This window comes from Syngnathoides biaculeatus, chromosome 18 (genome assembly GCF_019802595.1).
Source record: "Syngnathoides biaculeatus isolate LvHL_M chromosome 18, ASM1980259v1, whole genome shotgun sequence".
Lineage (NCBI taxonomy): Eukaryota > Metazoa > Chordata > Actinopteri > Syngnathiformes > Syngnathidae > Syngnathoides > Syngnathoides biaculeatus.
In genome coordinates this window covers 15775451-15790238 of record NC_084657.1, presented here as the reverse complement: position 1 = coordinate 15790238, position 14788 = coordinate 15775451, and the positions used below count along the sequence as shown (strand labels likewise).

At 43.4% G+C, this 14788-nt stretch overlaps 1 protein-coding gene across 1 annotated transcript in view; it reads right to left on the bottom strand.

Moving 5' to 3' along the window:
- The window catches only part of pitpnab (phosphatidylinositol transfer protein, alpha b), a 68861-nt gene that overhangs the window by 5914 nt on the left and 48159 nt on the right, over positions 1-14788 (bottom strand). Inside the window, exons 2-5 of the mRNA XM_061804159.1 lie at positions 3977-4241; positions 2707-2737; positions 593-738; positions 155-246 (exon numbers count right to left, since the gene is read on the bottom strand). Of these exons, the coding sequence (XP_061660143.1) occupies positions 155-246; positions 593-738; positions 2707-2737; positions 3977-3993 (286 nt within the window). The 5' untranslated portion in view covers positions 3994-4241. The remainder of the gene's footprint in view (positions 1-154; positions 247-592; positions 739-2706; positions 2738-3976; positions 4242-14788) is intronic.

Sequence of the window (14788 nt, the reverse complement as noted above, 5' to 3'; positions counted from 1 at the left end):
GAGAGAGAGAGAGAGAGAGAGAGAGAGAGAGAGAGAGAGAGAAAGAGAGGATCGGGTGATTGCATTCTTCTTCTCACTGCCTGGACATCCGGTAAATTATTCAGGGCCTCCATCAGTTAGTGTGAGCGTGTGCACATGCATGCGTGTGTGTTACCTGTGCGACAGTACGGGTACGCGTTCCAAGCTTTCTCGTGGATGTTGAGGGCCGAAGCCGGAGCTAACATTCTGACGAAGGATGGCACTTTGCTGCAAGACCAGAGGGAAATACGTGGAGATCACAGTGTCAGTAGCTGAGTTATTGCAAGTAATTACCGCTGTCAGGTTTCAAATTGGGTAACAGTCAGGACCAAAAAAAAAGGACCAGAGGGGCCCAACTGTGGTCATTTCAGTACTTCAGTGCTAAGTCGCAGACTTTCCGTGTTATTTCCAGTCTGGCTTCTTGAGAATGTACAGCGGAAGTACTGATGATAGACATGCTACCAAATTTTATGTGAAACTGGCACTGGGGGCTCCCACCCCACCCCACCCTTCTGTTCCAGTTCTAATCCTACCTTTTTTTGTAAAATGTTAAGATGTACATGTACATCCTTACCTCTGCAAATGGTAGATTTTGTGTGTGTATTGCCCCTTCTCTCCATCTTTCTCATAAGGTTCATTTTTTAGCACCTCCACGCCTTCGCCGCCTCCCGTCTCGTTCTTGCTGGCCTCGGCCACCGAGTACAGCTGGCCCACTTGATACTGCCGAGGGACACAAATGCCTACAAGTTATTTATCGCTTCATTTTCAGATTGACTGTATTCTTCGCCAAGCTCCTATTCCTCCGCACACACGCCACCATCTTGCTGATCCACGTGACTGTGGGAAGTGCAGAACAATGGCCGCATTTCTTAATCGCGTCTAATCCACCGCGTGCATAACCTCGGCGCAAATCCGGACGCAGGTCTTTGCGACGACGTCTTTGAGGGCTACCTACGCGAACGGCGTTGACGCAGGGTCACGGTGTCTTCAATGACGCCACCTGCGAGCGAGGACTGCTGCGTTGACAGTACGATTCGTTTTTAGAGTCAGAAGAGCCTGCTTTCATGCTGCCATCCCAGTAAATTTGAAGACGTAAAGTACAGTTTTTAATCCATGAACTGCACCTCGGCAGCTTTTGCACCCACTGCGCCTTGACGCATTCAGCGATTCAGCGAAAGCGATTGCTTTCATCGCAAACGTGGTGTACATTGCGTCTCTGAAATTGAGGGATTTGTGGGTCAATTTCGAGCCATAAATAAATTATACAGAGTGATAGCGCACCACAAACAAGATTTGACAAAAGAAAAACTGTGTGAAAAGGGCTCGCTCAAAAATGTTAAAGCGCGTGTTCACACAGCAGCTATTGCGACCAATGTGTTTTGTATAAAATACCGAATAGTGGTTCCATCCATCCATCCATTTTCTTTGCCACTTATCCTCACGAGGGTCCCGGGGAGTACTGGAGCCCATCCCAGTTGTCAACGGGCAGGATGCGGGTTCCACGCTGAACTGGTCGCTAGCCAATCACAAGGTCTCATCGAGACAGACAACAACCACACTCACAATCACACCGAGGGGGAATTTAGAGTCTCCAGTTAATGTCGCATCTTTTTGGGATGTGGGAGGAAACCGGAGTGCCCGGAGGGAACCCAGGCAGGCACGGGGAGAACATGCTAATTTCACACGGGCGGGGCCGGGATCGAACCGGGGTCCTCAGAACTGTGAGGCTAATGTTTTACCAGCTGATCCACCGTGCTGCCCAATAGCGGTTTATGTATGAAATTAATGTGTATTAACAACACGTCACCGCTCATCCTGTTTTGTCACGGGTGCGACTGGCATCTCATGAATTCTGCATAGCAACAAGCATCTGCACTTTACACACAGGACAAAGAACTGGAAAAAACTGTGAATGGATCTTTGTCACTAGTGACAAGGGGGTACACACAGAATGTATCCAGTAGTCTGCATTATTTATCATTTTGTTCCAATCTGTATTTTATGCTAAATACAGAGTTGTGATCCTTGCCACTTTTACCCACGATTGCGTCCGTAGATATTCTGCCTGGCAACCAGAAAACGTGACCAAGGGAAATGCATTTTGTAGGGTGAAGATATCACATTGCGATGATGATTTTGGGGCTGAGCAATCGTTAACGTCAACAGACTAGAAAAGAAACACACAACCGCTTCTTGAGGGAATTTCAAAACGAGGGCGGGGAATGTCTCTGTGGCACTTTCTGGCCCCAGGGGAAAAACCGCTACGTGGCAGATTTGTGTATGACTGGCCCGAGTAGATGCGAAGGTCAAGAATGGAGGAGAAAGCATCTCGGAGTCCTTCAGGCTCTTCTTAGCTCAGCTTAGCTTTGCGATGGCATGAAAACAGGACTGACTTTTACTAGCCACGGGAGACGGATTTAAAGTCTTAAGAGCTTGTTCGATTGAAGATGTGCACTTTAAGGAGTTTCTTCAACGGCAAAAATCAGATGAGGTTCGGATAGAAACAAAACCAAAGCTGCTTTTTCACTAAAACTGGAAGAGCCCACAGCTAAGCGGCTCTCTGAGTGGTCTTGCAAATTTGTTCAGCACTGCATGTACACTACAGTGAAGAAACCAAGCGGCAACAACCTCGGCTAATTTGTCTTAAATGTGTAACGTGTGATGCGAAAATTGAAAATTTAAACTCACCTCTTCCACTGAGATAGGAAGAATCACCCGACTGCGGGACAGAAAAGAAGATGACGATCATTGCACAATCATTAACTGTACGTTTCATTTTACAGAAAAAAAAAAAAAACACATGCTGACGAAGACACAAAGCGCTAATGCTAAAACGTAGTGGAGTTGTTTTGGTTGGCCCATTAAAGACTGCTAAAATATGTAGCAAACGTACACACAGGATTACTATAGATATGAAAGCCAGTATAAAAAAAAATACTTCGTGGCTAACCATTTAGAATGTGATTGTCCCCGACTATCGGCAGCATTATTTTGTCCAATAGTTTAAAACGTGCTAGCAGGCTACAATAGCGTCTCTGGACCGAAATATGTAGCCTTTGTCCAGTTTGGCATAATCCCGCTTTCTCTGTCGTTTAATCTGTAGCCGACCCCAAATTGACACAGCTGCCGCTTGCGGGACCATCCGGAAATAACAATAATAATCATAATTAAAGACAAAATACCAAGAAACTGTCAGATCTTGATAGCAGGACTTTTTGCATTCATCATAACTCATTTGTTACAATGTTATAATTGTTGATTCTACACCATATCTGGATTATTCTGAATGATTCTGGTGTGAGGACGGCAGCTGTCGCTGTTAACAGCATTTAACACTTTTTAATTCACTTCCAGCCGCACCTCCGAGGGCCGGGCTGTCTCTAATCGCTACATGTCACTATTTTTTTCCCTCCACGTGTCAGCGGTAATTTATTGATTTAATCCACGTGATCACCCCATAAAAAATAAACTGGGGGGGGGGGTACTAGGTGTGAGAATATGGCCTTACCCTTGTTGCTACGCAGGCCTCAGGTACTATCACAAATTTTCAGCTACATCATCCTGACAAAGACTCATACAAAAAAAAACTGACATGATCTTTCTTTTTTTATTGTTATTGATTTCGGTCCCATAGCTGCACACATTCCTCCAGACTAACCCCGTCAGGGGTTTCACCTTCACCGCGCATCTATCAAGAACATGAGGGAGGGAGGGGTGGAAGTCAATTCTTTTTTCGCACTCCTTCGGTTTTTCTATGTTTTAGCATGTGCAGAATGTGAAGGGCATCGCCGCCGCATGCCTGCGCCGGATGCTGCACGTCAGGATGATGATGATGATGATGCAACAGCCTTCATTATATCCCGCGCTCATGCGGTGAAAATATGACACCCCCCCCCCTCCCTCCTCTTCATCCTCTCATCCTCCGTCCTGAATGTCGCGCGCGCACACGCATACTTACAATTCTTTGATGAGCATCGTTGGGGCACGCTGTGGATGTACAAAGGCTTTTTTTTTTTTTTTAAATCCGTCAAATGCCTGGTTTCTCCTCTTCCTCCTTTTCACCCGCTATGTCATTCTAGCGCCACAAGCCGCCGACTGGCTGCTGCCGTGCACGACGACTTCCTTGCTGCGCGCGCGGCCTGGTGCTGCAGAAAGGGGACGACGTGGATGGGAGGGGAGGAGGGAGGGTGCATGGCGGTGGAACGGGCGAGTCCATTTGGGCCCTAAAGAGGGGGAGGGGGGATAAATAGCAGGAATTAAATGAAGGGTTGAGCCATTAAGTCAAAAAAGCGTAGTCCAGGAACTAAAAATTTAAGTTTTTATAGCGAGAAGTTGCACGGCCTTGGTGACTGGCCCTTTAAGGATGCGCCGTGGGAGTCATCGAAGGCTGGCTGACGTCACGCGGCAGGCATCGTCGGCGTCACAAGAAATTACGCCTATGGTGCTGCAGCTCGACGTGACGTCACAATGACGTCAATGGGAGCACACGGATCTGCCAATAAACGCGACATTTGACTTAGTGTCGTTTCTGAAAAATAGCTAAACAGTCAGCCTAATGAAATAGCAGACGCCTGAAAAGCAGTGTATTCACGACCAACCCCTCTAGAATACGTGGTCTATAAATATGTAGCGTAATACCTTATTTTAAGGGAAGAAATGCTTGAAGAAAATGCCTCTCAGAGGACAGTGAGACTAACGGATGAACTGCATTTCTTTGGTGAATCCAAAACTTTGAATTACTTGGCTTTTCATGATCTGATTTCAAAATCAAAATTAATCATGAAGCTACTTGTCCAGTTACAATACATCGTTCGTTCATGTTCGACAAATTATTCCTCCCACCCTCCATCTGGATTTCTTTCCAGCGTTTGGATGAATAGATTAGAGCTTCCTGTGAGTGAGCTTGTGAAATGTGACTTCTTAACACACAAAAATAACAGGAAGACTGATTATCTATCTATCTATCTATCTATCTATCTATCTATCTATCTATCTATCTATCTATCTATCTATCTATCTATCTATCTATCTATCTATCTATCTATCTATCTATCTATCTATCTATCTATCTATCTATCTATCTATCTATCTATCTAACGTGGTGATGATGACCTATAACACGGGTGTCAAAATCAAGGCCCGGCCACATGATTTTATGTAGCCCGGGAAGGCAAATCGTCTACGTCAACTTCCGTGATTCTTGTTCACATCTGTACCAAAATTTCAAATTGTCAGATCATAAATCGTAATGTTGAGGTACTCCAAGCGATTTTACGTTGCCAGACATCAACAGTTGAAAAACCCATTAGCTTTGATTTCTGATTCCAAAAGTAATTCATAAATTTCACGTGTCAATACGATGAGGCGATAAACCATTTTTATGGTTTCACAGTCACAACGCGCCGCTGAGGGAAACCGGAACTGCAACGTGGCCCGCGGCAAAAATGAGTTTGACACCCCTGACCTATAACCTTTCATGGGGAGGGCTATACCCCACAATTGAGCCTTTCTACTACCGTGAAAAGCAACGGCGCAGGGTGTGCCTAAAATTCCGTTTGTTGTGTGCATAAGGGCCAGGTTTTACAAAGGCAGTGACCTCAGGCACACCAGGCACCTCCAGATGTCCCCCGAGTCGGAGCGTCTCAGGTCCTTTAATCGGCGTCCCAAGAGTTCAGTGTGTGTGCGTGTGAGTCAGTTTGCGTGAGACTCGGCCATTATGTAACAGCGAGCCGCTGTCGTATTTATAGCACATCTGCATCCCAACGCAAGCATCCGCTTGTCATCATCCTCGGCTTTGCTGTCAGGAAGCATGTCAGGGACACCGTCGTCCAATAAATGAATGAATGACAGCCGAACCATTGTGATAATCCCGTGCTGGATGCAGGGAGAGAGACAAAAAAAAAAGATAGCGCGCTAGTTTGTGCACAAAGTCAATTGAGACTCCATAATTTCCTTGTTACCACCGGCAGGTTATTAGTAATTCTTATGCCGAGGATGCAGCCAACTCCTTGTGATAATCCAGTGCCATATGCAGAGGGGGAAAAGTTAGATAACTATGCAAAGTCCATTAAGATAATTATTCATATTTAGTATTGACAGGTTTTCATTGTATTTGAAAATGCAGCTAACTCATATTCTGGATGAAAAGGAAAAGTTTGATCGCTAATATATATTACGTACAACGTCATTTGGAGTGTTTATGATGTTTGTGTGACTCTATGTGGTAATCCAGTGCTGGATGCAAATCAAAATCTCTGATCACAATGTACAAAAGTGTAAAAAAAAATATGTCAATATGTGTTGTTATTAAATTTTCCCCAAAATGGAGCCAAATCCAAGTGAAAATCTTGTGCTGCGTGCAGAAAAAAAATATCAGAATACTCGTGAATACTTCATTGACAATCAATCGAGACTTTTAATATTTTTTTTCATACTTTCAAGTGTTTGTAGCCATTAAAAATCATGTGCCAGATGTAGACAAAAATAAATACATCACAGTTGGATCACACGGATGTGTGCCAAGTTCAAATGATTTAATAAAATTATTCATGCCCTATTTGTCATACTGGAATGTCTGACAAAGACAACTTTATTGGAAAATCAGGATATGGATGCAGGGAAAAAAAAGTTACCATAGTTGTCTATGTACAAAGTCAATTAGAATTCTGTGAACAGTTTTCATTTCAAGACTGAAAGGTTTCTACACTGAATCAAATCAAACAAATATTTTGAATATTTTTATTTCGTATAACTCCACACTCATTTAAAACTCACTTCATTACGTTTTTACACTGTTACCGTTTCGTAGTAATTAGTGGGTTTGTGCTGAATCAGGACCCTGCGAAACGTAAAAGTGCAGGATGAGCGTTAAACCACCAGATGTCGCTGTAGACAAGAGAATTCCTCTCCGTCAAATCTCGTGTTAAGATCACTATCACTATCACAGTTAATTCGCCGCACATTTCATGCAAATTTATGAGAGTATTATTTTATTAACATATTTATTGGAGCATAAAATGTGTATGGGGGGGGTGTGGCAATGCAACTGCAAATTTGGTAAACCAGAGTCAGAACCAAACACAAGTCCAAATATCCAACCTAGTGTAATCACAACTAATAAGGCTTCAAACGAAATCCCCTTGTACATGTATGCTGTACTTAAATACAGGGATCTAGACAAACCCAGTCTTGTCAGTCCATGACAAAGATACATTATCAACTACCGTAATTTCTCGAGTATAATGCGTCCCCAAGTATAGTGCGCACCCCCAAAGTTGACAAAAAAAAATAATAATAATAATCAGGAAACCCCTTCTACCAATGTACAATGCGCACCACCAATTTTCTGCTATCCATATGCTCAAAACATTTGGAATTATCTGTATTTCTATTTTGCTAGGTTTGTACTTTTATTTTTTTGTACTTCCATTGTTTTTCAAAAGATCGTCAGTATAATATTCATTAATCATAATCTTTGTCCATGTACTGATACGGTGGTAATATATATCTAAGGACAGGCCACAGAACACGCTTGTCCTGGTCCCTGCAATTGTCAGAACAAAATACCACAACCACCTAAATATAATGCGCTCCACTGACTTTTTAAACATATTTTTGGAAAAAATTGGGCATTATTTTCAAGAAATTACGGCAGATGAAAACATAACATAAGAACACAATAATAACATAACAATAAGGTTGGAAACAATATCCCTTTTTGCACAGCCTGTTAAAACCGGAATTTATCCGCCTTTGCGCTGCATAATTTTCTTACCCAAGTATCAGTTTGTTGCTATAAAAAAACGGCGCAAAGTATGCAATTACTCACGGGGAACTGAATGTTTGGTATGTCACACATCCAGACACTCGAAAGCTAATCAAAAGTGCCAAATAGCAAACAAGCACTCAAAAACTATGACATCAACAAGGGGGCATGTTTTTTTATTTTTTTTTTTTTTTATTTCGCACGCCTCTGGCCCGCTTACAGCCCTTTTTGTGTTCATCCCGACTTAAACCCTTCCAGATTTTTCTATCTTGTCCCAGGCCCGGGTGACTCCTGGAGGGGGAGAAAAAAAAAAAAAAGATCTGGCTTGACCTTCTGTGGGCGATCGAAGGTGAACACACACCTCGCACGTTTCGGGTTTCGCTCGTTTTTAATAAATGTCATTACGCCACAGGCGGCAGCTGGGCTGGATGCTGACTACAGCTGGTGAGGCAGTACTTTCCAGTCCTGGTGCCTTTTGAGCAGTGGAGACATAAATCTGTCGTCACATTTAGCGACAGGCTATGAGTTCCATTTTTAACTTTAGTTTCGGTTAGCGGTTACGGTCCTTTTGCGAGTTTCCCAAGCCATTAAAAGCCATTTTGACGTCATGTCATCGTTGCAAAATAAAAAATGGAAATGGGCGAGAGAGCATCCAAAGGGGGCAAAAATACCTCCTGAGGTGCTGAGATTGATGGTGTGGATGCAGGTAAGAAGAGAACAGTTGAGATTTACTAAACAGACGAGTGGAGAATGTAGGAAAAAAAATATATGTAAAAGAATGAGTTACAAAATAAAAAACAACGTACACCAACACCAATAAAAAAAGAGAGCTGAGCAATAAAACGTGGTTTGGTACCACAAGGAGCCTATCTGGCATGGACTCATTTGAGATATTATACACGGGTCGAGCAACAACAAAAATAAAAATCAAGCTAATCGTCATGAAAAAATTATAGAATTTAGTAATTGCTTTGAAAAAGACTAAGATGACATGACAGGTGGCTGTCATGAGCATTGCCTGGCCACTGCCGTGAGGGGCGCGGCCGGCCCACTGCTCTGGGCGGTGCCACCTCTGACAGCAATCACTGCTGTGTTGCATTCGGGACTCTAATTGACCAGGTGAAGGGAGTCCTCGGTCTACGACGATCCTAGACTAGCGACTTAACTCGAATTTCGACTTAAGTCGGATTCCACCATTAAAGACAGAATTGACATCAAAATACTTCGTATACAAGAACAAATACATTGAAATAAACAAGACGAGGTACTTAGCATTACTGTTGAGAGGTGGATGGAGAAGAAGAAGAAGGGGAGGCTGTACTTGGCTATTGCCAAGGAACCTGGTCCTCAATCCTCTTCATCTCGACAAGTATCAAAGATTTTTGTGATCATTATATCTGAGAGAGGAACGGAACCCTTCATCGCATGCGCAAAAATACGGGCTTTGTCTTTAATAATTGTCACCACGGTCGACCGACTGAAGCCTTGGTGGTCTTGGTGTCTCTCCTTTCTCCAATCTTTTTATGATCTTGAGCTTTGTTTCCATGGTAATGGATTTTCTTATGGCTGCAGAAGCATTGCCAAAAGATAAAGCTTTCTTCTTTGGGGCGATAATGCCGAAAAAGGAGAGCGAAAAATGCAACGATACTCTCAGCGCACTAACACGGACAAGCACTGGCCGGACAGAATGGCGGACGGAGGACGTGCCTTGCAAAGTCGAAATGTCTAAGGTCGAGACAGTCTTAACCCGAAGACTCCCTGTACTTAGGTGGTAAATGTGTCATCAGCATTTTCCAATTCATTGCGTTGTGTTAACGTGTGTGGACACTGCTTTATAGTGCGTGAGTACGCAAGCGTTTTGTAGTGCATCCCATAGTTAAAGCGTGTCTGAGCCATCAAAGCCTCGTCTTGTTTTTGTTCGTGTTCTCAGGTTTTGCCTCATAGTCATCGGACCTCGTTTCGTGCTTTTGGACCTTGCCTCTAGGCTAGCATTTGTGTGCCTCTTCCTTCTCAGACTGCTAGACTGTGTATGACCTTGATTTGGAATTAAACCGCTCTTAATATCATGTCCTCGTCTTGGAGTCCTGCATATGGGTCCGTGCCAGTGCCGCTGCTTCATGACAGGTGGCTGAAAAAAAAAAAGAGGAACAAATGGCTGTACGATTGACGAATGTATGTCAAAATGGACAAAAATGAGCAGAGCTAAGAAGGTGAATTGGCTTGAACATACACAGATGAGTCAACAAGGAACTGAAAAGCACGTGTGCAAGAAACAAAGATGATTGCTTCATTAAAAAAAGACTTGACACAGCTAGCTGGGTTAAGAACAAGAATAAATTGCTTGAAAACTCGACTGAAAGAAATTTGTCCAGCAAAATGGACAAATAGGTGGATGGGCTAGAGCAAGGAGTGGGGGGGGGGGGAGATACAAAATATACAAATAGATAACTGCTCTAACCGTGCAACAAACCAGAGAATTGAGAAAAAAGGCCGATGGCGATAGAGTTAGAAACACAAACGTGATGTGGGGCAGGCGGGTCAACAAATTTGGGATCATCGAACAAAACAAACCCCCAGCAAATAACAACTAAAACAATACATCGCAGGTTGTTGTGAGCGTCCGAGGAAAAATAGGAGTGTGACAGGTGGAATTCCAAATATCTGCAACAACCCCAAAATCGAAACAAATCAAAGGAGAGAGAAATGATGTGCATTCATTCCGTGACCGCGTCTCAAAACGCTCCGATCACAAATGAGCTTCCCATCTGAGATGAATGGAAATGCCATCCATCGTTTCGCCGGCTGTCTGTCATCAGGGACCAAAAACCCCCGCCCTCAAGCACGCCAAACACCGTCTGGAGTTAATCCTGCTAATTTGTTTAGGGGCAGTTCCTCAACGGGTGGCACACATTCATAAAAAGGGCGTATTGTGTAACGGGCCTGATTGACATTTTCAGTGGTGAAGTCCATGTGAGGGCTTTCTCGGGCGGTCTCCAAGGGGCCCGCCGCCGTGGCGACGAGTTTCCGATCAACTTTCTATTTAACGTCTGAGTCGTTGTCAATTGTCAGACAGTGAACAGACAAGAACAGCTGGAATGAGTGGCTGGTTGGCAAAAAGAAAAAAACTAAACATCAAGATGTGGTAGTGAGTAAAAAATGGGTGTGGGGGGGGGGGCAACAGGACAAAATGCGGGTGCTGAAACACAAAGGTACTGGGTTGCACTTTCAATCATTTTATAGTTACCCAGCAGATGGTGCTACTTTTCCCTACGTGGTCCCCCCCAAACTATTTTTAGTAGCTGTATACACACATCCATGTCATTTGGAACCCACGAAGCTTTCGTCCTTTGCACCCGTGCAATCCATTTATCACGCGAACCGTGTCTCTTGGAAACCTATGAAGGGTAAATCCATCCTCCCGAGTGTTCGAGCAATATCCAGCCATGCGACAAGCCGTCATTTTGGCTAACACGAAGGAACAACGAGCTACCTTCCAGCAGGTAAAACTAATGGAAACAGACGAGACCGCCTGAGTGGGCGTCTGCTACTAATGTCACTTCCTGCTTCTTGTCAAAAACAAATCCCTCGAGAGGATTTTCATGGCGGGAGTTACAAAAATCCATATACGTCCAAATCATATTTTTGTGGTGAAAAAACGGATAGGTCCATACCGGCTGCCGTTTTTTCATTAACGGCATACTAAAAATAATCCATTTCATAACACTTGACCTTTAAACTTGTCTCTTAATGCACTGCTGTATATCACACTTTTATTTTGGGGGAGCTAATCGTTTTTGTCATACGGGATAAATTTAAAGTGTCTTTCTAAAGGACCTCTCAAGGGTGAAATTAGCAGGTTGAACCAACTTTCATTAGTACAGCCAATTTAAGATCTGGATTAATTGAAATGCTGGTATCTCAAATCTCAGGGTTTTTTTTTTTTTAATGTAGGCTCTTGTTACACAATGGAAACTCACACATAAAATTCAAGGGAACTTGAGTTCAAAAGTCGCACAAAATTGGCCAAAACAAATCATCTCAACTTTCGTGGACATTTCTCACTAGTTCCATTAAATTGTATTGTGAAAATCAATTCAAAATTCAAACAATCCGAAAGTTGAACAAGTTTCAGTCTTCAAAAGTCCATTTTAGATCAAAAAGATAAGCATGCGGATAAAGCTTTTTTTTTCTTTTTTAGCTGTGAAAAACCCACTTGCAGATATCACCAACTCATTTTGAAAGTCTTGGGGGGGAGGATCTGTGTATTCCATAATTCCGACCTCATATGTGACGAATCATTGTCCACCCTTGCGAGTACATCCCACAGAATGTGTTTCCACATGCCCTCTTCGACTGAAAGGCTGTCGTCACTGGCCGGCACATAAAAGTGGGGCTGACGGCTTAACCCAATATTGACAAAACGGAATGGAAGGAAACTCCGATAAGAAGCGTAAACAGGTTCTGGCCATTCAGGACTGTAAAGAAAAAAAATAATGGCTATAGGTTACACGAACCCAGTGGAATGAGATCGAGTCTACTTTACTGATAGCTGGTGATTTACAAGGCTGGGGGCCGAGTCGCTACAGATACGGCAATGCACTCCCAGCCTAGGGTACTCTACTACTAAAGCAAACATTCTAAGGAAAAAATAAATATATTTCTAAAATTATTTTATTATATAAAGTATTTAAACTATTATGCAGTTTATCATCAGGAAAAGCTATAAAAAATGCTTTAAAAAGACATTTTTTAGGCTCGGAACGCATTATTTCTTTTTCCCATTCATTGTAATGGGAAAGGTCGATTCGGTTTTCGAACAAATCACTTCTCAAACTGTTTTCTGGAACGGATTGTGGTCGAGAACCGAGGCATCAGTGTACTTGAAAAAAAATGTGTGAGATTTCAGGTATGTTGAGGCATCGCTGATTTGTTTGAGGCTCCTTTGGGCTAATTCTCTCATCTCTTCCAAGTGTGAGGTCGGGAATTTGGCCAAAATGGCCGACTTTCTGTTGGGCATGGGTCCTTGACATTTTTGACAGTTTAAGGTCTAAGTACAAATTTCAGGTTGATCGGTGAAACTGGCGTACTTGCAATAGGAATAGGAGCGACTTTTTGTCTGTTTTCTGGGGTCATGTTCGAAATCCTACGACTTGTACATTTTCACAAGGATAAATACGGTTCTTGCAACGATTGGTATTGTTTTGGAAAACGTGATAAAACCCACCCAAAATTAAAAATCAAAATGACAAAGCAATGCCCAGCCCTAGAAATGATATAACAATGACAATATATTCAAAAAACACAAAACAAAGAAATGGAAGCTTCTGGTTTATCGCACTAGAAGAACTACCGTCATTTCCGGCCTATAAGTCGCAACTTTTTCACAAGCTTTCAAACCGGCGCCTTATGCGGTGATGTAGCTAATTTGTGCATTTTTTCTAACGGCCGCAAGGGCGCACTCGATCGGAAAAGGTAAGAGTGAGACTGGTGGAATATATGTGCCTGAATGAATGAATGAATGAATGAAAGAAGGGACTTTTACCGGTATGTTTTTTTTTTTTTACCAACCCTGCTAGCGCTACGCTAGCGTTAGCGCTGTGCTAGCATGTTGCTGCTGTGTTACTGCTGCTGTGTTACTCCTGTGTTTCAGTGATTTTTACCGGTATGTTTTTTTAAACTCCACTTTTAGCACCGTGCTAGCGTTACCGCTTATAGTCAGGTACGCTGTGTAGGCCAGAAATTACGGTATTGCACCACTGGCGGCCATGTTGGGGGAAGATCGGGCAAGTGAACGCAGGATTGTCAGGGCTTTTAATCCTTTTTGAACAAGAAGACTGTGGCGGCTTTGGAGCCTCTCTTTGTTCTTTAAAACATTTCGCCCAGTAGTAAGAGATTTAAATTTGAGAGCAATCATGAGGTTTATGGTCCATCTTTGCATGGTAGCGACCGAAAGAACGTTCCCTTGATGCCACGACACTTGTTTGAAATTGACGAGACATCTCGACGAAAGTCCGACATCAGTAGTGTGCTGCAGAGTGATGAAAATTTATTTCTCTTCATATACCCAAATCAGGCATCCTGTCAATATGGAAAATTACCCCCCAAAAAAACCACATCCCAATTTTCCTGCAACTGCAGTTGTGTACTTGTAAAGTGTAACCCTACTGTAACCAAACACAAAATCCCGTACAACTACTGTAAAAAGAAAATCTGAAAAGAACTGAAAATGAAGTACAGAGAGGATGATTTTTTTTTTCCAGGTATGTGCATCATCAATGGTTTGTCTTCTTTTTGGAAAGCGCAACGTTGACATTTTGAACGCTAACTTTTGTTCTGCCTGTGCCAAACGAGACGGATTTCTCCATCGAGCGTCTTGACATCTTTTACGCTCGTCATTTTCCTCCGACTTCCAGTTCCCCAAATGCTCGCGCTGATCATTACGTCGGTTTCCGTCTCTTCCGCCCTCGTCGACCCCGTTTCCACTGACGGCAGCGCGTCTTGCGCTCGCCGCTCCAGCTCTAACGAGCCCATTAAATGTGTCAATCTGGCCGCTCGGCCAAGTGAAGCTTGCGGCTGCCAGAGAGCCGACGACGAGGTGAGACGTCGGTCAAGTTGGGGAGAAAAGGGTGAGCAAAAACACGGAGGGATGGGAAACAAGTCCAATTCAAGAAAGAAGTCACTCAAAAACTTGTTTACTTCCCTCCCTGAGGTAGTGACTGGTTTTCACTATTGTCTTAGATCATCCATCCATCCATCCATTTTCTTTGCTGCTCATCCTCACAGGGTTGTGGGGAGTGCTGGAGCCTATCCCACCTGTCAACGGGCAGGAGGCGGGGTACACCCTGAACTGGTCGCCAGCCGATAACAAGGCACGTCGAGACAAACAGCAGCACTCACAATCACGCCCAGGGGCAATTTAGAGCTCAATTTAGAACTCATTTTTCTCGCCGGCCACATTGTCGTTCCGGTTTCCCTCAGAGGGCCGTTATGACTGTGAAACAATAC